Here is a 23,131-nt window from a genome sequence, read left to right on the forward strand (position 1 = left end):
CGCTTTCCCGGGCCGCTGGGAGCCGGGCCCAGCCCGAGCAGCAACTTCTGCGCCCGCGCCCTCGCGGCTTCAGGCCTCCCTGGCACCGGGACGATCGCGCGCTGGGCCCAGTGGCCTCTGCTCTGCGCCACCCCCGCCAGTGCCGCTTGCAGCAGGCCCCGCCGGCCCTGGGGTGCGTCCCGTAGGAAGCAGGCTACTGCCACCCTGTTTCTCCATGGCAGTCTGAGCCCGGTGGGCATGGGCTCTCCCAGGGGCCGTTTGCACCCGCACACCAGACCCAGGACCGGCCCCTCTTTCGGGCACCCGGGCTGTGCTGCCGTGGGGGAGACGCCGAGAGTGGAGCGGTAGCTTTCCTATGCCGCTGCCCTCCCGCCCAGTGCCTCCAGCACCCGACTGCCTGCCAACTCCAGGCCTGGCCCCAGCTCTGGGCAGTGGGCATGGCTAGGGGCCCCCACCTCCTGCTCTCTCCCTGGGGCCGGGGAGCCCTGAGAAGCAGGGAGGAGGACTTGTAAATGGGCTCCGGGAAGGATATTAATTTGGTGGTGGGGACGGCAGCCAGGCTGTCAGGCTGGTGAAGGATTTGTGCTGAATGAAAATTAAGACAGCTGATTATGGACCAAGCCCAGGACCATCACTCCTTCTGCCTGGCCCCCAACTCCTGAGGCCTGGGGTGCAGTGTGACCACCCTGGGGGGCACTCAGGGCCGGGCATAGCGCTGGGAGATTGGGAGTCCCCCGAGGGGGATTTGAGGGAGAGGGTCTCAGCACCCTGGCCACTCACAAGCCCACCATGTGCCTGCTGCAGGGTGACCTGGGTGGGGGCCACACATTTACCAGCTCTTAAGATTTCACTCTCTGGCCCTCGTGGGACCAGGGCTGGGAGCCCCTGGGGTGGGCACTCATGCCCATTTTGCAGATGGGCCAGCCAGAAGCCAAGCTGAGGCTCTGCAGTGGCGGGAGTTTGGAGTTGAACTCCAGTGCACGGGTGCCAAGTTGCCTGCGACTTCGTACTGTGGGGGCTCCCGTGTGGGACGACACCTCCTCTTCCTCTGTCAACACCTTGTCACATGTGCGCCCACAGAGTCCAGCTCTCCTTGGGACCCCAAGGGTGCAGCTCAGAGCCTGTGCGCTCTGTCTGGGTCCTGCGAATGGGACAGGTCCCCGAGAAGGACAGGGCTGGTCCTAGGGCCTGGCATGTGTGGACAGGACTAGGGTTGCAGAGTAGCTTTGCTGGACTTCCAGGCTGCCAGAACACTCTTCGTGGACAAGGGGGCTGTGTTGATGGAGCGGTCGGCAGCTGTCTGGACCTGGCCGGTGGCCTCCCAGGCGGCCCCGGGGCTGAGTGGAGAGTCCTGGGCTCTGATTACATTTTATTTTTTCCTAAGCTTGTGACCGACTCTGAAGTCCAGTGCAGTTGAAGGTCCATTTAAGCGGCTACTTGCCTAAGCCCTTTTGTCAACACAGCCTAATCCCTCGTGGGGGTGAGTGTCGGAGGGCCTGGCTCATCCAGGGCCCGGCCGGCCGCCTGGGTCAGGTCTGGGACTTGTGGGAAGGCGGGACCATCTCTCTGAGCTGCCTGGCCACTTTCGAGTCTGGGGCCAGCAAGAGAGGGCTTCCTTCTCCCAGCATGCACTGCTGCAGGACTCAGTGGCCAGGGAGCCTCTCCTGTCCCGTGGGCCGCCCACGGGGCTGATGGTTTGGGACAGATCGGGCAAGGAAGAGAAGTGGGGAATTTGCCTAAGGCAGGCCCTGTTTCCTGGCCCTGCTGCCCAGGGCTGGCCTTGTTCCATGCCCGTCAGGGAGGAGGCCTGGACAGTGGGACCCAAAGGCTGAGCCTGCACAGTCCAAAGGTCCCAGGCCACGTCGGACCCTCTCCACTGCCACTGACCATTAGGAGCGAAGCTGCATGGGGCCCCCGAAGCCCTTCTGGTGGATTCTCAGGGACCCGGTGAGCTTGGAGCCTGGTGAGGGGCTTCTGGTAACATCTAAGCCCTTGGGACCCAAAATAGAGCACATTCCGGGGCCTCCCGAAATAACAGGGTCACGTGACTTAGGAGGCTGGGCTTGGAGTCCAGCTCGGGCCTGACGAGGCAGTTCGCGGCTAGGCCCAGGCACTGCCTACGGGGGCGTTTGTTTTGGTGAACTCTGGAGGGGGCTCTGTTTGTTGACTGGAAAGTGTTAGGGTGAGAAAAATGGCCCCCAGATGGCAGCTGACAGTGGCCGTGGCCTTGCTGGGCTGCACGCCTGTGGCCCACCGCCCTGCCTGGGCCTCCAGAGACGGGCCTTGCAGGGAAGGGAGCCCCGCACACAGCCCAGGCTCGCGTGGCTTGGTTCCTGCTGTGTGAGGCACGGGCTCCTCCAGCTGCGCCTGTCCTTCAGGGCCATGGCGGGCCTGCCTCCTCCTCTGGGAGGCCGACTGTCCATGAACCCTGTCTCGGCAGACCCTGTGTGGCTCTGGGAGAGGCTCATAGTTGGTAGTCTTCGTTTTGTTTCGGAAAAGGGTGCCCGGAGACTTATGGTATTATCATGTGGGTGCAGAGTGGACCCTCAGGCCTGCGCCCCTTCACCCAAGGGTAGCCATGCACCTGTGGGGTCCGCAGGGGGTGGAACACACGCTAACTGCTGGGGAGGTGGCACGGGGATGGGTAAAAAGCTCCCAGGCCCTTCCCCCAGCCAGCCAGGGCTGCCTGGGCCTGCATTTGCGAGCAGGATGGGGCTTGCCCCTGTTGGAGTGTCATGGCTGGGGGCTTGAGGCCCAGCAAGGCCCAGTCCTGTGGAGTAGAAGCCCCAGGCCTGGCCCCACTGTCCGTTCACTTCAGGGCAGGGGCCTCATTGGCTTGAGGCCAGAACAAGCCAAGACCTGCCCTCCTTCCCTGCTCTGCCAGGCTAGAGTTTGTGGGCCTGGGCCTGGAGGCGTCGCTTTGGCTGGCCCAGCTCCTTCAGAAGTGGCCACATGCCAGGCCAGGGATGAGGCAGGGGTCCAGGCCCTAAGAGCCTGATGTCTGGACTGTGGCTGGTACGGGCTGGTGCCCATGCCAGGTCTTCCAGACTTTTGGAAGGTGATGGGGAAGGGTGTGGGCGAGGGCCCCCATCTGCCTACCTGCTTGTCTGTGGCATTTCCATCTCTTGAGGCACAGCTGCAGGCTCCCTTGTTCCCCCTGGAATGACCACAACCTTCCCCGGGGCTGCAGCGGGGCTGAAGGACCGACAGGGCGGGAAGGGCCACCTTGGCAATCTCATCAGGGTGGTGGATGTGCTCCTTGCTCCTCCGGGATAGACAGGTAGACTGGTCAGCTACATGCCAGATGGGAACCCCCCAGAGTTCGCTCTCTTCCTGTGGTACGTCCCTCCGTTTTAAAGGTGAGGCCAGGGTCGGGTGGGTCCTGGCCACCAAGGTCAGACCAGGTTGGCCTGAGGATGGCCAGCACCCTGAGCGTGAGCAGATGCAGGAAAGATGCAGCCCTGGCCTGGGCCAGGTGGGTGCCGAGCCCCGGACTGGCCCAGCCCTGCTGTATGGACTCTTCCCGGGCCCCGGGAGCCGGGTGGGCGAGGGCCAGTGTGTTTGCACACCCACCCTAGCCTGTGCGAGATGTTCTGAGCAGTCGTGCCCCAGCGCCTCACAGACAGGGAAATTGCACCCTAGAGTTACAAAGCAATTGTCTAGCTCAGCAGCTGAACAGGCGTGAAATGGAGCAGAAAGCAGCTAAATAAAATCGGCCCAGCCGTGTAGGGGAGCGAGGGGTACACACGTGTGCACCAGGCCTGGTGTGTTCAAAGACACACGCACACACACACACTCACACGCCTCTCACCTGGCCCTGCCTGCCACCCCGCCTGGTGCTGGCCTGTGCCCCACGTCCCTGTGCAGGGGGCTGGGGTGGGGCAGCCTCTAGGGCCTCTAGGGCTCCAGGTGCTGTGGGGTCCCAGCGGGTGCTTCTGAGCCTCCTCAACGTGTCTGGGACCTGCCAGCCCCGGGAGGGTGCAGTGGGCTCTGTCTGGTGGTGCCTGCCCTCCAGGGGCTCGTGGAGGCTTCTCGGAGAAAGGTCGGCTGGGTCACCGCCCTGGTGGCTACGTGGGCCTCTGCTGGTGAGCAGCTCGTGCCTGGAGTTCTCCGCACTGGCTCCCAGGTCATGCTGGCCCTGCTCTCTGTCTGGGCAGGGTTCTGTCCCCCAGGTCCTCTACCCGCTTCCAGTTAGCGTCTTTGCCTTCCTGCCGGCAGAGGCCCCACCTGTCCTGGGTCCCTGGAGCCCTGCGATGGTCTCTTGACCTGTGTGGACGCCGATGGGGGCTGAGGTCTCACAGTAACAGCTCTGACCCCTGACCCTGGGACTGCAGCCCTCTGGGAGCAGAGACCCCTTGTCACTATTCCAGGGTGGTCCCCAAGCCCGACCACACAGCTGTAGGTTGAAGGAGCAGTCGGGAACGACCCCTACAGATCTGTGGCGTGGTGGCCCTCCTCACACTGCTGGGACAGTGCCTGGTAGCAAATTCCGGAGGGGCCTGGGGGAGGAGGCTCAGTGATCAGCTACTCCAGGGCCACGCTGAGGCAGGGCAGGGATCTGGTCGTCTCTGCCCCCTTCTCCACACGTGCACACACGTACACACCCATGTGCCCTGCAGGACTGGACAGGTGGCAACCCTTTCCGAGAAGGACCCAGGCTACTTGGTCCTCACGTGGCTGAGGGTGCCCGTGCCTGGTGGGCCTGGTCCCGGGGTCCCAGGCAGGGGTGGGGAGGAAAAGGCTTCCTGTCACCTTGCAGACCAGGATTTGACGAAGGGGAGAGGAGGGATGCTGGGTGGCAGGAACACTGCGAGGCCCCCTCGTGTGTGGCATGGGTGGGTGATGAGCACAGCTGGGGGTGAAGCCTGCACATGCAGAGGTGGGAGGCGGAGTGGTGCTGCCCATTGGGCCTGGGGCTCTGTGACTCGCGTGCACCCGTCCTGCTGCCCTTCTCCCCGGCCTGGCCAGAGGCTTCCCGTGCGTGGGGAACGAGAGCACTCCTGTCCTCAGACCTTGGGGGACGTGCCCTCCCCCCACCCACTGAGACTGCAGTGTACGGGGCTGTGGAGTCGGAGCGGTGCCTGGGGAAGGCGGCTGAACCGGGGCCCGGGGAGGACGTGGTTGCCCAGGGTCTGGATGGAGTTGGGGACAGGCTGTCCGTCGGGACAGGGTCACTTGGTGCCAAGGACAGGGCACGGCCTCTGTGGATGTGGTGGACACTGGACTTTGGGGCCAGGGACTGGAACAGTGTGTCCCTTGTGGGGGCGGCCAGGAGGGTCCCCAAAGGAGGGGGCACTGACGGGGTCCTCCCCTCCTGAGCTCCAGGCTGCCCTTGCGTGTGACCCACTGCCAGGAGCTCCCCGAGGTGCGCTGTCAGCTGGGCCACGGAGCAAGGGGAGCCCCAGGCCGAGGCCCGGCTTCTGGGGGCGTCCCACAGCCTGCTGTGGTCGCCGCGCCTCCGTCGGCCCGTCCCCCCCAGGCCTTGGCTTCGCCGCCCGTGCCCCGCGCCAGGCACTGTGCTGAGGGTGTCCCCGAGGCTGCCGTCCCAAGCGAGGCTTCTCCAGCGCAGAGGGAGGGGAGTGAGTTGGGCTGGGGCCAGGAGTGTGTAAATCCTGCGGCCGCCACGGATAAACCCCGCGGAGTTCAAAGCCAGCCGGGTGCGGCGGGGCTGTAATGAGGTTACTGATTCAACTGCTTCCTGGTGCTGTGGCCCAGAATGAGGGGAGGCAGGGAAGCCCCGGGGAGGGATCTAAGTATTCCATAATTGACCAATTTAGCTTAAGTGTCCGTGCTGGCCCCGGGCAGAGGTCAGGCGGTGACAGCCCAGGTGGCTGGAGTCTTGTGCCTGTGGCTCCTGATGGCGCCTGGCCCAGTCCCGGCCAAGCAGGATCCTCGGGCAGCGGCCTGTCCTCCCGACATTGTCTGTGGGCATACTGTCCTCCCACCAGACTACCCGCCCTCCTCAGCATCCCCCTATTGTGCCCAGCTGGTGGCCCCCGCTGGGGACTCAGCGCTGGGCCACCTGGATTCCAGTTCTGCCGTTGAACTGGCTGCTGTGATGCCCGCTGCAGCTCGCCGTCCTCAGGGCCACGGGGGCCACACCTTGGTGGCGCACGTAGCAGGGGTGAGCCCTGCCTGCTGGCCCCTGACCCCACGGTCCTGTTCCCCAGGGTGTCCTGAGGATAGGGCCTGGCCAAGGGCCAGGCAGTGCCCAATGCCCATTTCCGGCAGAGGCCTGGAGGTGGCCATGTCCCCCGTCCCCCATCCTCTGGTCAGGGCAGGCCTTGTGCCCAGATGGCCGACCTTGCAGCTCTATGCACCCCAGAACAGAGCTGGGCATTTGGCTGTGTGTCAGGGATTGTGGGTATGGCAGTGGCTTGGGTGCTGAGCAGTCCCTCCAGCTGGGCTGTCTCAGTGGACGCCCCTGCGCCGGGGACAGATGTTGCCCTGTGGAGGTGGGAGTGTGGGTGCACGGCGGAAGGTGAGCAGTGGGTCCGCTGGCCCAGAGTCACCCAGATTCACAGCCCCGTGGTGCCCCTGAGGCATCCCGACCTCACTCGCAAGCTGCAGAAGAATTGTCTTCCCCAGAACTGGTCCCTGAGGCCAGAAAGGTCGGGGACCATTGCTCCGGACAGTGTCACATTCACACGTCTCTTGTGACCCAGCTTTGTCCCTGCGCCCTAGGGTGCGCCCTGGGCAGGATGCTGCGGCTGCCTGGGGCGTGGGGTCTCCGGAGCCCTGGTCCTGCGGTGGGAGTTGGGAGCCCTGTCCACGCAGTGGCAGGGTGGACTGGCGGCCCTGGCTCCCTCTGACCTGGCCCTGTGGGCCGAGCAGGCCTCGCCTCTCTGTGGCCTCTGTTGCCCTAGTGTCCCTGGGGGCCATCTCTTCCTCCTGTCACCTGGGCTTTGCTCCTGCGGGCTGGTGGCCTCTAGCTGGGCTGCACAGTTGTGGACCGGCTCCTTGGGACAGTTTGTGCCCTGTCCTGGCGGTGGGGAGAGGAACAGGGCTGGGGCCGGAGGGTCCCCGGGGTCCCAGAAGCCTGGACTCTGAGCCGGCGGGGGTGGGGGGAGGCCCTTGGGGCGACCGTCTGCCCAGCATGAGGGGAGGGGCGAGTGTGGCAGAAATAGTGGCTGTAAGAGTAGGAGGCAGTGAGCAAGGGGTGACCTTCCCTCCCGGGCCTGACCTCCCCTGCCTGGAGACTTCCACGGCTCCACATTGCTCCTGGCACGGGAGCCAGGCCTACACCCAAGGTCAGGTGGCCCACAGCCTCCCCCACCTTGGCCAGCACCCCTCCCTCTCTGCCCGGCTTCCTCCTGTCCAGCACGTATTGGTGACACAGTTTATCCCCTGTGGTGAGCGCATGACGGCTCCGATTCAGGGGCTGTGTGGCCAGTTCACCTCTCAGGGCTTCAGTTGCTTTGCCTGTATACTGCCTGGGGAGTCTGGGCCGCTTTCCAGAGGTGACATTGTAGCTGGGTTTTGAAGGATGCACAGGAGTTTGGTACATGGCTTGGAATTAAGGCAGAGAGGCTGGGTAGACTCTCCAGGGAGCTATGGCCCCAGCCCACGGTGTGGGGAGGCCGTTGGAAGGACCCCAGTGCATGGCCAGGTTCCTTGGCTTGCTCTTGTCAGTTGGCCTTTGCCGGTGTGTGAGTCGGTACCCAGTGTGGTGCGGGCTCCGGTGTGCGTGGCCTTTCTGGGTGCAGCGACCGAGTGTCCCTTTTCCGCGCCACTCCGTCCACTGCATGTGGTGTTGGGTGCCCAGGACCCCTGTGTGCTGGCTGTGATGGCCCGGGCCTCTCCGCTGGATGGAGGAGAGCGGCTGTGATTGGGACCAGAGTCCACGGGAGGTGGCGGGGCCACCCCCACCCACCCCACCCCTGTGCGGACTTTCTGCCCAGGGTCAAGGTCGAGGAGGAGGAGGGTGGGAGGTGGCCCAGTCACTGGTGCCAGGCCCCCCAAGGCCAGTGAGGGGCAGGCCTTCGGTCCCCTCTGCTTGTCTCCCTGGTAGCACAAGACCCCAGCCTGGGACCCCAGGGCCCCGGAGAGGCAGGGCGCTGTGGTCTTGGGCCCAGGGGCAGAGGCTGGCCTAGGGTGCTGGCCAGCCCGGGACGCTTGGCGGATGCCCCTGGGCCCATGGCTGTCCCCGCCCAGGTCCTTCCGTCCTGCCTGGCCGTGAGAGTTGGCTTGTAGCTCGTTTGCTGCCGAATCCACAGCGCCAGGCGCCCCGCAGCCTCGTGATGTTTGCTGAGTGAGTTAACGCCGTTGGCCGGCTCCCCGCCCCGCCTGGCCTTTGGGATCAGAAATCACGCAGGGCTGAGGCTGCCCCTCGTGCAGGGCATGGAGGGGCTGCTGCCCCTGGAATCGCTGTCCCCCAGGCCCCATGGCCAGCTCAGCTTGCATGGCGGGCTCCTTGGTCAGCCCTGGCTGACCTGTGCGCTCGATGCTGCTGCCTGCTGTGGCCAGCCTGGGCTTCCTGTGTTGACAATTGCTGGCCTGTGGGTCGCGCTGGCCAGATGGTTAGCGCCAACCTACCCCTGCCTGCTGACCACCCATCGCCCATCTGCTCCCTCCTGGCCTGGCTCAGGCTGCCCTGGGGACCTGGGTGAACCCGCCCAGCGTGCAGAGGAGTGAGGGCAGTGCCGGGGCAGGGCAGCAGCCTGGGACCGGGTTTCCTTCAGCCTCTCTGGGCCTCAGTTGTCTTATTTGTAAGCAGGGCTGAGCCGTTCCACAGGGCAGTGAAGTGAGTGGGACACAAGCGGTCATGAGTCCCGGGCCCGTGGCCCCTAGTGGCCTCTAGCAGCCTGAAGTTGGGGCTCATGGTTGTGGCACTCCTGCCTCCAGTCTTACCAGAGGTATGTGGCAGGTTGGGCTTGTGAACTGGGTCATGAAGGATGTGTAGGAGTTTGCCAGGAGTCAGAGGTTCCCGGGGCAGAGCTTGTTGACACTGCTGCCCCGTGTCTCAGACCACAGCACGCCTTTCCTTGGGGGTTACTGTGCCTCTGCTGCTGTGTCCAAGGGACAGGATTTGAGCCCTGGGAAGGAGGTCGGGAGGATGTCAGTGCGCTGGTGCCCGGGCCGGGTGGAGTGCCATGTTGCTGGTCTCTCAGGGACCTCCGTCCGTGCTGCCTGTGAGCTACAGGTTAGTGGGAGATGAAGGCCAGTGGCAGCAGAGGGACATGGGGCATGGAAGGAACGGCAGGGGTGGGGCTGACCGAGGTGACATAGCAGAAGGCAGCGGGGTCAGAGGGCAGCAGGGTCAGAGGGCGCTGGGTCTTGGGGGGGTGTGGTGGAGCCAGATCTGTGGGCGGGGCCTTGGGCCCAGGGGTGTGGCTTCTGGCTTGGCGCGGTTGGGGTGAGGGGCAGCTAAGGGCCGGAGGGGGGGGTGAGCCAAGGAGGAGGCTGGCGGGGGACGGGCACAGGGCAAGAGACCCTTCTGGCTCCCTAGTGGATGTGCCGTGCACCATTTCGGGGCTGACACCTCCTCTGCCTGCCGCCTTGCACTGCAGGTTGGTGTGGGCCTCTCCAGCGCCGTGGGCCCTGGCCTTAGAGCGGCAGCTAAGCGGACACGAAGCTGTCACCCACAGGGCCAGACCTGCGGGGCAGGGGGGCCAGGCCGTGCCCTCTGCAGGCCCCGTGGAGAAACGGGGGGGGTGTGTCTGGTGGTGGCCTCCACTGGGAGGCTGGCCTGGGGCCCCGGAAGTGACCCTGGCCTGGAGTCTGGTCTGGAGTGGGGCGTGTCACCGGACTGCAGCGTCTGTCGATGCCCACGTGTGTCCCTGAATCTCAGCCTCCTGGCCTGGGTCGTCCGCCAGTCTCCCTCTGCCTGTGACAGCGGACACGCGTGACACTCGGTCACTGCCGATTGCGCGGTGGCTGGTGTGCGATGAGCTTTATAAAAAGAAAATGCGCTGCACCGGCAGGTCCCTCCCCTGGCTGCAGGCCCACAGGCCACTTCTGGGTCCAGCGTGGTCCAGCTCCAGCCCAGGTGGTGCCCGTGGTCCCTCTGACCCTGGCCGACATCCCCAGGTCACGGGGTCATGGGGAAGGTTACCGCTGTCAGCCCTGGCTGAAGCGCTCAGGAGAGCTGTGCGTTTCCACAGCTGTGGCTGGCTGCTGGGGTGTCAGTGGCCTCCCTGCCTGCTGTCCATGGCCAGGATTTATCTGCTGCTGGACAGTTATTGCGTCTCGCGCGCTGGCCGAGCTGGGCGGTGGGTGGCGTGGGGGAGGGGACGCTCGGGAGGCGCGGCCCTGGACAGGGCTGATAAGCCTTGATGGTCGCTCCTTATCGGCAGCCCTGCCGCTCCCCCGGCTGGCTGTGACTCTGCACCTGCTCCGCGTGGGGGGGCGGGGGGCAGGCCGGGGCCTCGGGGTCTCCGGGGATCCCAGCTTCTGCAGTCCTGCGGGGCTCAGGCTTCCCCCCTGCTGACCCTTCCGCCCTCTTGGCCTGCGGCCCTGCCTGCCACCCACCCCCTCGGGTTTCCCTGGCCGCCTTCCTGAGGACAGCGCGGCCATTGTGTCGCCACCATTGTCTGCCTCCCACGGCGCCCTGCGCTTGGCGTTGGCAGCCCCGGCAGCAGGGATCTGGGGCCTGCACAGTACCCGGCTTCCCCACCTGCATGCCTGGCGTCTGGCAGGGCTGCTGCAGGGACCTGAGGCCTGTGGGGCTCGGGACGCTGTCTCTGTGTCTGAGCCCAGCGCTCTGGGTCTCGTCTGTGGGAACACCGTCGTGTGTTCCCCACCTTCCCGCCCAGCTGTGGTCACCTTGGCTGCCCAGGGGTCCTCTGGGTTCTGGAGCCGGAACGCCGGGGGCAGCGTCAGGCCGGTCAGGCGCACACCAGCCGTGCACCGAGCCACTGTGCGCTGTGTAAATTCTGCACGTGAGCCCTGTGTAAGCCTGCGGGTCTGCATGGTGTCCCCTGGTGAGCGTGAGTGTTTGTGCACCTGCTCCCCAGTGTGAGGCCATGCACACTGTCCACGCGTGAGCCGTTGCTTCAGGGAGGGCCTGGTGCAGGCCATGGGCCTGGTGGTGGACTGCAGCCCCAGTGCTGGGGCTCCTGTGTGAGATCGGAGCCCTGAAACTGTGCATCACGGGCCAGTGGGGTTCCCGAGGCCGTGTCCTGCTGCTCCTGGCCTGGGCCACACAGGCACCACCATCATCCTTCGAACAGGTGCCTGCTGGCCCTGCTGACTGGGGAGCACTGACTGCCCGAGCCTGTGGCGAGGCACCAGCTGACCAGGGAGGCAGAACAAGGTGGATGCCCAGCTGCGGCCTGGGTGACTGTCCTCTGCTCTCTGGCTGTGGCACAGCATCCCCAGGAGCTGGTCGGATCCCCCGAGGCCCGAGTTAGTCGCGCACACTTTAGTGCGAATGAGGCTGGTGTGAATCTGGAAGGGCCTGACCGGAAAGGATAGGAAGGAAGGCTTCCTCTCATTGTGTGGGTGAGGAAACCGAGGTCCTTAGGAGCAGTGTGGCTGGACTCCGCCGCAGTGCGCCTGTCTCCTGACGGCCGCCTGGGGGTGGGGGTGTGTGTGCAGACAGCGGGCTGAGAGGCGCAGAGGAGTGGCGGCCATGCACGAGGAGGCCGAGGTCACTCAGGGCTAGGATTCGAACCCCAGCTCCCGGACTCCTCTCTGGGACCCTTCCTGCTGCAGCGCCCGGGCGCCGCGCTGGCGCATGTCCCGGGCGGCTGGGTGGGGATGCTCTTCGCCCGGGAGGGCCGGGCGCTGTGGCCGTCCTGCTAGGCGGGAGATGCCTCGTTTCCTACACAAACAACCGGAGCTGGCTGGAGTGGATTTTATTTTTATTTCCTATTTTTACTTCCCCGTTGGCTCTTTTTAGCAACTCGGGGTGAGATAGGCCGCCGCCCTCCCGTCTCCACCAGGCTTCCTGGCCCGGGCCTGGGACCTCAGCGTGGGGGGCACGTGTGACCTCGGGGATGGGACGTGGGGCAGCGTGGCTGTCACATACCCGGGCCGGGAGCTCATGCCTCCCTGGGTGGTTCTGCCCACAGCCCCTTCCTGTTTTCTGAGAGTGGCTGTGTGCTCGGGTGGGTGGGGGTGTGCCTCGCCGTGTGACTCAGTTTCCCCACATGCCCCTTTGGTTCTTGCAGGAGGTGTTGCACTGGGTGGGGTGGGACGTGGACTTTGGGTGAATAAATACGCAGTGTGCCCGATTGGACCTGTCTGGGCAGGGTGTGGAGAGGCGGGGCGCGCTCTGGCTTGTTCGGACCTGGCCCAGCCCTGCGCAGGATCGCTGTGCCTATCCTGGGGCGGGGCTGGTGGGCATCGGCCACTGGGGCTGCCTGTGGTGGGGGACACAGAGAGCCCAGCAGGCGTGAGCTGGCGCCTGTCAGACCAGGCTGGGGGGACCCCCGTGCTGCCAGCGGACTTTGCGAGGGTCTTAGGGGGGAGGTCGCTCTGTTCATGGGGAAGCACCAAGTTTGCAGAGGCCTGGTGAGGTTTAAGGCCCCACCCCACCGGAGCTGGGCATGGAGGAGCCAGCCCTGTGTTTTGCAGAACGGAAACTGAGGCACAGACAGCCGGGGTCCCACAGGGGCGGGGTACGGAGCCGGCCTGGCACTTGGCTGGTGCCCTCTCCACCTTGGGCTCTGCAGTGTGGGGTGCGGGGGGCCCTGCTCTACAGCCCAGCCTTGGAGCCAGGACTGCTGGGGCGGCCACCACCCCACAGCGCCCCCTCTCCTCACTGGGAGAGCGTACTTCCTCCCAAAGTCGGGGTGCGGCAGGGCGGGCTGAGCAGCTGTAAGGGCCCGTGCCCCGGCGTCTTCCCCACGGGATGATGCAGTGCTGTCTTCATAGGGGGCCCTGTGTGTTCCCCCTCGGGGATGTGTCCACCCCATCCCCACTGGTGGGCTGCCTGTCCCCCTCCCTGCCCTGCCCCCATTCCCGAGGTGGGCCGCATCCTGTCCTGGGAGCTGCCCAGGCCCGGGCCCCTGCCTTGCCATGGAGGTGGTCCCGTGTGTCACTGTTGTCCCAGCCTGCGGGAAGTTCTCACCCCCGCTGCCCTGGGCCTCAGTTTCCCTGGTTGCTGCTGTGGCGCCTGCACTCTCCCAGGGCTCAGCTTCCTGTCCTCGACCCCCGCCCGGAGGGGCTGTGGTTGGGATCCGCCCGGTGCGCCCAACTCAGCAGCCACAGGGTGGGGGAAGCCGGAGTTTCTCGATGAAGCCCTGGCTCTGCGCACCCACCCAAGGCCCAGATTTCCATCATGGAGGTGGGTGCAGAGCCCTTGGTTCTGGTCCTGGGCTCCCAACCAGGACAGGGTGGGCTGAACCCCAGTCGCCTCTGGTGCTCCTTCCTGGCTCAGGCACCTCCCCTTCCAGTGGTGGCTGCGGTATGCCACCTCCTCCAGGAAGCTCGCCTGGGTTGAGTCCCTGCAGCTCTGTGTGTGCGTGCTTCCTGGGAGCTCCATGGGGCCAGTGTGCATGGAGTTGGGGGAGGGCGATGCTTTCTGACTCCTAGTCAGGCTTGCCTGGGCAGAGGTGCCTGGGAGCCAGCTGGGGTTAGAGTTGAGGCCCGGCCAGAGCTGCTGTGTAGACAGCAGGCCCCTTCCTCGAGGCTACAGCTTGCTGCAGCCCAGGGATTGTGACAGTTGGTGTCATGAACCAGAGTGGGCTTGGTGTCCCCTCAGGGCTCTGCAGTGTCCCCTCAGGGCTGTGTGGCTGGGCATCTGGCTAGGGCTCCCTGCACGAGGCCCCCTCTGGGCATGTATCAGGCAGGGCTGGTGGGCGGGCCTGGGGCTGCACACGCGCAGCTCTGTCTGGCCTCATGGCAGCTGCCTCCATGTCCTGGGGAGTCTGTGAGACTGGACGGGAAGCGCTGGGCGCCCGCTGGGAGCCAGTGGAGGTGGCGTCACGGCCGCGCCCCCGGTTCCCCCGGCAGCGACGCAGTTAGCGGCTCCACACTGGCCCGGTTCATTCATGACGAAATCTGGGTCAGCTCCTGGCAGGATGAGAGCGGAGCTGGCGCCTCACCCTGGGACAGTGGCGAGCCGGGTGTACAGACGCCCTCCCGGGGGACACACGCCTCCTCCTACCTCGGGAGGCCTGCCCCCACACCGGGGCCTCCGGGCTGGCGTCAGGACCCCTAGGACCCCCAGGCTTGCTCCTTTTTCCCCCCTGCCTCCTTCCTCCCTCCTCCTGAGTGCCCCAGCCGCAGGGGCCTGGGAGTCTGACTATGGCTCCCCCTGCCCCGTTTCCCTTGCGGATCCTCCCTGCATCCACCTGGGACCCCCTGGCCACAGCGGCCACACCGCTGGCCGCCACTGTGTCCCTGCACCTGCTGTTCCCAGGAGGACTTGGTCCGGCCTGCTGGGTGCCAGTCCCCGTGTGCTGTGGCTCTGCTCTGTCTCCCTGGCCGGTCCAAGCTCTGGGGCCTGTGGGGTCCGGCGTTGCCCGACCTGCCCTGTTTCCCAGGGTCCCTTCGTGGGGGAAGGCGGTGGAAGGCTGTGTGGATGCACTGTGGCGCACCTGGGGCCGGGGTCCTGTTCTGGCCGCTGCCCCAGCCTAGCGCCTTCCACTCTCAAGCTCACGGGCCTGTGGCTGCACGGCAGGGGGCCCAGCTGCCATGGGGGTGGGGATGCTTAGGGAACCCTGGCGCGTTGGGGGCAGAGCCAGGATGGCGAGGGTGGCAGAGGTGACAGCTGGACCTTGTCGCTTGCCTCTCCTGTTTGGGGCTCTCCTAACACAGGCCATGGGGCTGTGGGAGCCCAGGTAGGCCTATGTCCTACCTGCACACTCCGGGCCACAACCAGGCTGTGAGGGGAGGGCAGGGGGTGTCACCGAGGGGTACCAGGCAGGCGGTGGCTGTGGGAGCCCAGGCCTTCACCCTGGGGCAGCATAGGCGGTGGGCAGAGAAAGGGTTAAGGAGCCCAGGGAAGTAATAATGTTTCTAATTTTCCTGTGTGATTTAATAAAAATGTAAATCGCTGGGCGGACGACGCACGCGGCCGTGGTGTTGACCGAGATTAATTGCGGGTGCTCGGTGGTCAGCCTGCCTTTGTCTCCACGTCCCGAGCCGGCCAGCTCCTCCGCCTGCCCGGGAGGCCCGATCCTGATGGGCAGCTGGAGAGAGGGGGCCGCAGCAAAGCCTTGGGTGGCCGGGTTGGTCAGGGCCCGTAGCCCTTGCACCCCTGCTGGAGCAGGCCTGCGCTAGGGTGGCCTGGGGCCTGCGCTGACAATGGCTGCGTCCTCGGTATGTGTGTGGATGGTCCCTGGCCCTAGTGGCCAGAGAGGGCCTCCCTCGGGGTCACGCGGAGACTGAGCCCCTGGGTGAGAAGGAGCAGCCCGTCAGAGATGTGGGAAAATCCTAGGGCTTCCCCAGCAGTTCATGCAAAGGTCCCGGGGCGGGAGGCTTGGGAGGTTCAGATTGGATGATGGCAGAGTTCAGGCCTGCGTTGTGGTGCCATCGGTGGGCAGCGTGGGGTGGAAGGGTGGAGGAGGGTGCAGCACGGGAGGCGGGTACCCAGGGTCAGGAGAGCATGGGGTGGGGACCAATGGGCTGGGAAGATTTGGAGGCCTCCCCGGAGGGGGATTGGGGTCTGTGGTTGGGATTCAGGATGTCCCAGGTGGACCCCTGGGCACATGACCTGGACCCTGCAGGTGGGCCCAGCATGGTGGGTGTTGGCGTGACAGCTCAAGTCTGGGTGCAGAGCCTCTCTGAGCTCGGGGCGGTCACCAAGCAGGTCCCTGGGCCCCTGTCCCTGGCTCTGTGTCCTGAGTGCCACTGGTCCCGAGACAGCTTCAGGGCCATCAGGCGCAGGCTGTTAGTCTGCTCCCCGGGGTTGCGGGGTGCTGCACGGGTCACAGCTGCTCTTAGCCAGACCTGAGCAGCCACAGCCCCTCCACCGCAGGGCAGGGCAGACCTTGCCTGGGAGGGTGCCGCGTGGGGCGTGCAGGCTGCTGGCCGGAAGGGACCTGCAGACCCCAACTTCCTGCCCCAGCTGTGGCTGTGCTGGCGGTGGGGGGGTTCATCGGGCAGTGGGGAGGGAGGCGTGGGCTTGGCAGGGGCAGCTTCCTTCCGGGGCCTCACACGCAGGTGGCACCTGAGACCCCACTTTGGCCGTGTCCCTGTGCACCTGCCCACGTGTCTCGCAGGGTTGGGTCCCACATGGTGCTCGTGCCTGGAAGGGCACCCCTGTGCCCGATCTCCAGGCCCGGGCCTGTTGCTGGGCAGAGTCTGTGTGGCCAGCTAGCGGGGTGGCAGGGCGGGCGTCTGCCCGTAGCACTGGGAGCACTGTGCCGATCGCGTGTCTGGAAGGAGCGGCCTGTCCGGGGCCGGCTGGGCAGCTGGCCAGTGTCACAGCCGCCCTCAGTGGGGGAGGGTCAGGGCTGAGAGCGCCCTTGGCTGGGATTTAGGTGCTGCGGATTTGGGGGTCGTCTGTCCCTCTGAGTCTCAGGTGTGCGCCAGTAGAGGGAAGGCAACTGTCCCTACCTCAGGGGTCACGGCCCAGAGTCTGGTGGCCCCGCGTGCCTCCGTGCCAAGCCCGTGGTTTCCGGCCAGTGTCTTCCTTTCAGGGGCTCAGGGGGCACTGGCTAATGCCTTGTAGGGGGGGCTGCATACAGGCCCTCGCTCAGCCCACACTCACCCAGCTGGCCCACCTGGGAGGCCCAGCTGCTGTAGATGGATGGGTCCCTGGTCTTGCCCTGGGCAAGCTGAGCCCTCAGGGGCTCTGTGTTCCCATGTGAGCCTGGATCGCCATGGCCAGGGCTCCATCTTACACACAGGCTTAGGGCTGCGCTCCTGATGGTGAGGTGCCTGGTGGGTGCCTGTCTCCTGGGCCACAGGATCTTGTTTGGGAAGGCGTGGCCAGGGTCACCTCCAGGACCCTGTGCTGGCAGGAGGCACAGCTGGTGGCTGAGGCAGGCCAGTCTCTAGCCCTGCCCATGTGGGTGCTGTTCCTGACGTTGCTGTGAGACCAGGACCCTGAACTCCGTGCTTCCCAACACAGGGAGCCCCAGGAGAGGGCACGGATCCTGCACCTCCGGAAACGCGATCCCTGCCCCGGTCTGTGAATATTTCATCAGCAGATTAAAAATTGAAGCCACGCGTCCCTGGCCTTCCTCTGGGAGGGTGGGGGAGGGGCCGTCTCTGTGGCAGGCCGGCGTGCGTATTTTTCTCGATAATGGAGCCGCGTCAATTAGAAAATGACATTGCTGTTTAAAATGTCGTTCTGTGGCCCTCTTTAATTAAGGCCGAGACGTAATAACCAATCTGCTGTCGTGAACGAGTTTGAAACCATCAGGATGAGAGGTGAAGGGTGCAGAATAGGGCTTAGTCCGCGGGGAGTGGGCCTCGGGGAGCGGGGCCTCGGGTGCCGGTGGCGGCCGTGCTGCGTGGCAGCTCCAGCCGGGTGTGTGTGTGTGTGCCTACGAGGGAGCTGGGGCAGGAGGGCCTGGCGCCTCCCCGCCGGTCAGGGAGACTCGTGGGTGTGCCCAGCTCTGCCCAGCTCTGTGCGTGGCCCCGGAGCCCTGTGGGAGGGAGCGAGGTTGCCTGGGCAACTTGGGGCACAGGGTCTGGAGGATAAGCGGGGCCCGGGCACAGCAAGGAGAAGACGCTCTGGGCTCATGCCGAGGCTGGAGACTGACTTTGGGGCTACTGTGAGATAGTGGAGGGGGCGAACTTGCCCGGTCTCCCGCACATGGCCCTGGCCTCCCCCGCCCGACCCCTGCCCAGCAGCGGGCGGAAGGGTGGTAAACCTCGAGAGCCTGAGGGCCCTGGCCACCCAGCCTCCAGCTGCTCTCTGGCTGAGCCGCCAACCAGCCGTATTTTCCTTTGGTGGGACCTGAGGTGTGCCCAGCGGTGTCCTGCAGCTCCTAGGCGAGGGCTTGTCTTCGGGTGTCCGCTTCCCTGGCGAAACAGTGGGCTTGCAGGTTGCCCGGGCCCAACTGCGATGGGAGAATGCAGGGCCAGGGAGCTGGGGCTGCTGTGGGTCCCCTCTCTGGGGCGGTGATGGGAACTAAGTCAGCCAGAGTGCTTCCCGGGATGGGACGTGGGCTCTCCCTTGCCTTCCTCGGTGAGGAAACGTGCCCCGCCACCACCACCCACCCCCGGTGGGCACTGTTCTCTGGCCCTTTCTGTCCCTGGGGACACTCTGCCAGCCTGCTGGTGCCCATCAGAAAGATAGGTGTTGATGCCTGCTTGAGCTTTCTGCCTGGGCTGGTCCCTGGGCACGGGTGGGGGATGAGGAGCCCTGGGGCCCTGTCGGTGCCTGGAGAGTTGGGGTACAGGACTTCTGGACTGGGAGGAGCGCTCCCGTGGTGGCTGGAGGTGGGAGGCGAAACCTGGACTTCAGCTTCTGAAACTGGAGCGAAGCTGGAGCTGCACCCAGCTGGGAAAGGGTGAGCTCGTTTTCTGAGATGGTGTTGCAGGGCTGCTGGATTCCTGCCCCTGGGTCTCCCCGAAGGTGGGGTTTCTCCCAGCCCTGGGCCACGCTGGGCTCTGTGTGCCTGTGTGCACATGTAAGCGGGAGCTTTCGTGGTCGGTCACAGGTGCTGCGGCTTGCAAGAGTGTCCACTTCATGAACCAGGTGTGTCAGCGCCCAAGTGCCCCAGTGCCCAGCTGGACCCAGGCTGGCTAGCGGTCACCCTGTGCACACCCTCCTTCCACCTGGGCAGGCTGTTGCTTCATGCTGGTGATACTAGGCTTTAGGACAGGAGAGGGACACCCTGGCTGCCTTTGGGACCTGTACCGTTCTGAGGTCTGGAGGTACACCTGTTGGGGGGCCATGTCACCTGTGATGTGTTCACACCATGTATGGATGATGGAGCAGCAGAGGAGGCGCTGTGGGTTGGGGCTGTGGGGAGTGCGAGTGATGCTGTGGAGAGCTGTGGCCTGAGGGAGGGGCCCTGTTCACTGAGGGGATGGGGTCATAGGTCTTTGCTGCACGGTCACTGCTGCACAGTAAGGGTAGGCCATGCCTGGAGAAGCAGGGTGTGCAGTCCCCCAAGTGTGCCCACTGTGGGTTGGAGGTGCCTGGGCTCAGCAGCAAGATAGTCAAGAGACTATAGTGAGAGAGGGTGCAGTGATGGATTAGTGATGTCTGCAGGGTACAGCTAAGGTATTCAGACCTGTTCCTGGACTATAGTAATAGAGGGTGTGGTGATGGATTGGTGATGTCTGCAGGGCACTACCAAGGTGTTTAGACCTATTCCTGGACTATAGTAATAGAGGGTGTGGTGATGGATTGGTGATGTCTGCAGGGCACTACCAAGGTGTTTAGACCTATTCCTGGACTATAGTAATAGAGGGTGTGGTGATGGATTGGTGATGTCTGTGGGGCAGAGCCAGAGTAGTCAGGAATGTTCCTAGGTGGCAGTGATAGAGGGTGCAGTGATGGATTGGTAATGTCTGCACAGAGCAGAGCCAGGGTGGTCAGGGTTGCATGTGGCCTTGGCCATCCTGATTGGCATCTCCTGTGGCTCATGTCCTGTTGTCTTGCCCTCTGCTGAATGTGGCTGTCTGTCCTCATGACATCTGCAGAACTTCAGCCCATGCCTCTGTAGCCCTTCTGGCCTGTCCTCTTCCTAGTGTGTGAGGGCCTGTGGTACTTGGGAGGTGTGTGGTGCATGGATACACCCCAAGCAGGCCATGGCAGTGGCCTTGCGATGCCTGGCTGTGGCTCTGTTGCCCGGCTGTCCGTCAAGATCATAAGGGGTTTTTTGACTCCTGGTGACCAGGCCAGGCTGCCCCAGGTTCACCTCACAGCCTCCCTCGAGGCACACGTGCTGCTGCTCAGTGACCTTGGTGTGGGTTGGACCTTCCTGGTCCTCTGGCCATGGCTCTCCGCGCACTGATTGCTCCTCCTTGTCCCATGGCCGTGCACTGTGGCTTCCTCGGATCAAGTGCACACAGGTGTCCAGGCTGGAGGAAGGTGTGTGTGTGGGGAGCTGCTGAGAGCCCCTGGGCTGGAGTCCTGGGTGTCTAACCCAAGGGGCTCACGGGAGGCTGTGAGCAGGCCATGTCCAGGTCACGTGGATGCCCTCCCATGCCCCTGGCTTGTGGGCTTGGGTTGGCGGTGTCCCCGTGTCCGTCTGAGCCACTGCGGGCGGGTGTCTCCTGCAGCGGGCCCTGTAGGGCACAGCTCCTTGAGCGGCCAGCTGAGTCCTGTCTGCCCCTTGGTCACTTGTGAAGGGTCAGAGAGACCCGTGGCCCCCTGCCCTGCCTCTGGTTCCAGCCCTGGTCTCCCCCGAGCCTGGCCAACACTGCGGTCAGTAGTTGTCTCCTCGGTCCGTCTTTTCTCACTTGGATCTGCTTCGAAGTGTGGTCAGGGAGGGAGGGAGCAGGCCCCAACCTGACCCTAGAGTGGAGGGTGGGGGGCCCTTGGCCCACTTCCTTGTGTCCTGGTGGGGATGGTGGAGCTGTGCTGTGCTCTTCCCACCCCTCCTGTCTGTTCCCAGCCCCTGTCTGGTTGGGAGGGGAGCTGTGTCAGGCTCTTAGCAGTGATTTTTCAGGGGGCTCGGGTGTTAGACAAATCCCTTCACCTTGCTGAGCCCTGGTTTCTTTACCTAAATGGAGGAAGACAGTCACCAAGTTGCTCAAGCTGGGCTTGAACTTGGGCTCCTCCTGTCTCAGCCTCCTGGAGTGCTGGGATTATAGGTCTGTCACACCACACCTGGCTCTTGTTGGGGTTTTATAAGCTCGCAGCTGGAACACAGCTGGATGTGGCTCTGGCCTGGGCTGGGGTCTGCAGGTCTGCAGGACGGAGGAGTAGGATTGTACCACAGGGGCCCCTGGTCATGCCTGCTGCTGTGGTCTGTGGGGCCGGGCAGCACCCTGTCCAGAGGCTGTGGCCATGGGTGGGGGGTTCTGCCTGACAACAGGAGGCTGGCAGGGTCAGTATTTGCTATGAGGCTTCCCTGTCCCCCCGTGTTGGCGCAGCTGGGCACTGGCTGTGTGGTGTCCCTGTGGGGCACCCCTGGTCCGTGGCTCCTGGGCCGGCTGTCGTCGGTCTGCGCAGGGGAGGCGTGGGCTGCAGGGCTTTCTCCTGTCCGTGTCCCGTGTGCGCAGGGACAGAGCAGCCTGGCTGAGTGCATGCCCTCGTGGGCTGGGGAAGGCGGATTTCCCAGGCGGAGCCTTGCCCTGCCCTGCGGCCGCTCCGCTGCCGCCCATGATGTTCAGATGGGGGGGTCCCCCGGGCTTCACACCCGGCTCCTTCCCTGCCCAGGGCCCCGTGCCTGGACTCAGCACCCCCAGGAAGTGCGGAGGCCCTAAGCGGGGCTGGGGAGGCCAGGGCGCAACAGGGCGGAAGCAAAGCAAAGCAAAGCAAAGCGCCAGCCCGAGCCCACCCAGCCCACACCCATGCCTCCTTATCGCGTCTGCACGGCCTGGCTGTCGCAATCGCTGGCTCTGTGCAGTTGAGAAACGCGATGAGCAGATAGTAGCCAGGCGCTGCAGCGTCCGGGCGGTCGGACAGGTTTGGTTCCTGCCCGGAGCGCGGCCTCTCAGGCACCAAGAGCAGAAACCTGGCCAGAGTTCACTGTCCGGCACCCGGTGGGCTCCTGGGAGGGGGTGTGCAGCCCTGGCTGGGTTGCTCCAAGGAGCCGAGGCTGCTTTTGTTGCCGTGCAGGCAGGCACTTTCCTGGCCTCAGTTTCTAGTCTGCCTGGCGGGGCCAGGGTGGTGGCCACAGAGGTCCGAGTGTCCCCAGAGCCTCTGGGCAATGCAGCCCTTGGGGAGCCGGGGCTGGGTGCAGTGGAGTGTGGGCGTCCTGAGCAGAGCCCAGTCCCGGCACAGGCCTCACCAGAAGCGAGCAGAAAGGCCCCCTCGGGCGCAGCCTCCCTCCTTGGCGATGTGTGCGCGCACACAGGCCATGGCCTTTTCCTGACTTGTTTATCTGCTTTGCCTGGCGACCTTTGACTCACCGTAACCTGGGGACCTGGGCTACCTGGGAGCAGTTGGCGGCTGACCCCGGGACAGAGGGCCAGGTGACCGTGCAGGAGCAGGCGGAGGACCCCGCAGAAGACAGGGAGGTGTCAGGATGGGACAGAGGTTGGAGATGGCTTCCTGGTGGAGTCTGGTGTGGTTGGAGTGAGGTGGGGTCCACAGACCCTGATGGGTCACCCTGGGGTCCTGGTGGGACGGGAGGGATTTGGGTGCTCCCAGTGCAGGGCCTCCCCAAGCTGACTTGGGCAGAGATGGAGGGAGGACGTCCTGGAGGAGGTGATCACTGGCAGGTCACAGAAGGGAACAGACAGGAGGTGTTGTTGAAGGCCTGGAGGAGAGAGAAACTCCAGTGTTCCGTGTGCAGGGCCTGGACTTGAGCCCAGAGCATGGGGATCGGGGAGTCCGTAAGAACCCCCAGGTCAGCCCCAGAGTCCTCCGGGCCCCCTGGCCCTCTCGGGCTTTCTGCTGTCTGGGTGCACACGCCTTGCCCTCTGGAGGACCCTGAAGGCCAAGGCAGAGACCCGAGTTCCAAGTTTGCTGCCCTGGGCTTTGGGAAGCTGGGGCCGCAGGTGGGGACAGAAGAGCCCCGGGAGCCCGCTGAGAGCCTGCTGAGAGCTCATGGCCCACATGGAGGGGCTTCATGAGCCCTACGCCCCCCATTCCTACCCTTGCCTGTTTTGGGGAAGCCTCGGCAGAGTTCCGGGAGTATTGATCAGGTGGCTGCCGTCTTGGGGCCCAGGGGAGGTTTCGGGGAGCCAACGGGTGGCGAATCGGCTGGCGAAGCTCTCAGGCCTGCTGTGGTGAACGGAGGGAGTGCCGGTTTCTCTTGGGGCCAGGAGTCCGCTGTTCACTCCCGAGAGTGGTATAGAGGGGTTTAGAAACCTTTGCTCTCACTGCTCAGTGAGGGAAACGGAGGCTGCAGGGGAGCCCCTGGCTGGCGGGGACCCAGGCACCGCTGTCCTGAAGGCCTGTGATAGTTATCAGGTAGTGAGGGCCTGAACTGCTGCAGGTGTCCCGCCCCGTCACACCCCTTCCCAGCCCCCCACACTACGCCCCCATCCTACTCACTCTGAGGCTCCCGCCCGGCACCTTCTGCCGGGTCCTGCCCTGCCTGACCTAGCACCATAGATGGTGAGTCCCACAGGCCACCGAGGCCTCCCCTCAAAGCTCCGGCCTTCTCGGGGTGCTTCTGCTCTGTCTGGAGGGTGAGGGTGCCAGGCTGGGAGACCCTGG

At 64.9% G+C, this 23,131-nt stretch overlaps 2 protein-coding genes across 2 annotated transcripts in view; one reads left to right on the plus strand and one right to left on the minus strand.

The window, feature by feature from the left end:
• Positions 1-216, minus strand: part of LOC106147037 (skin secretory protein xP2-like) — a 23,561-nt gene extending 23,345 nt beyond the window's left edge. The window contains exon 1 of the mRNA XM_013506576.1: positions 87-216. Within this exon, the coding sequence (XP_013362030.1) occupies positions 87-216 (130 nt within the window). The remainder of the gene's footprint in view (positions 1-86) is intronic.
• A 1,675-nt stretch (positions 217-1,891) lies between these two features.
• The window catches only part of Rxra (retinoid X receptor, alpha), a 73,001-nt gene continuing 51,761 nt past the window's right edge, over positions 1,892-23,131 (plus strand). Inside the window, exon 1 of the mRNA XM_005408467.2 lies at positions 1,892-1,947. The gene's annotated coding sequence lies outside the window, so the exon portion shown is untranslated. The remainder of the gene's footprint in view (positions 1,948-23,131) is intronic.

Source organism: Chinchilla lanigera, unplaced genomic scaffold, assembly GCF_000276665.1.
Source record: "Chinchilla lanigera isolate Chin_1 unplaced genomic scaffold, ChiLan1.0 scaffold00112, whole genome shotgun sequence".
Taxonomy (NCBI): Eukaryota; Metazoa; Chordata; class Mammalia; order Rodentia; family Chinchillidae; genus Chinchilla; species Chinchilla lanigera.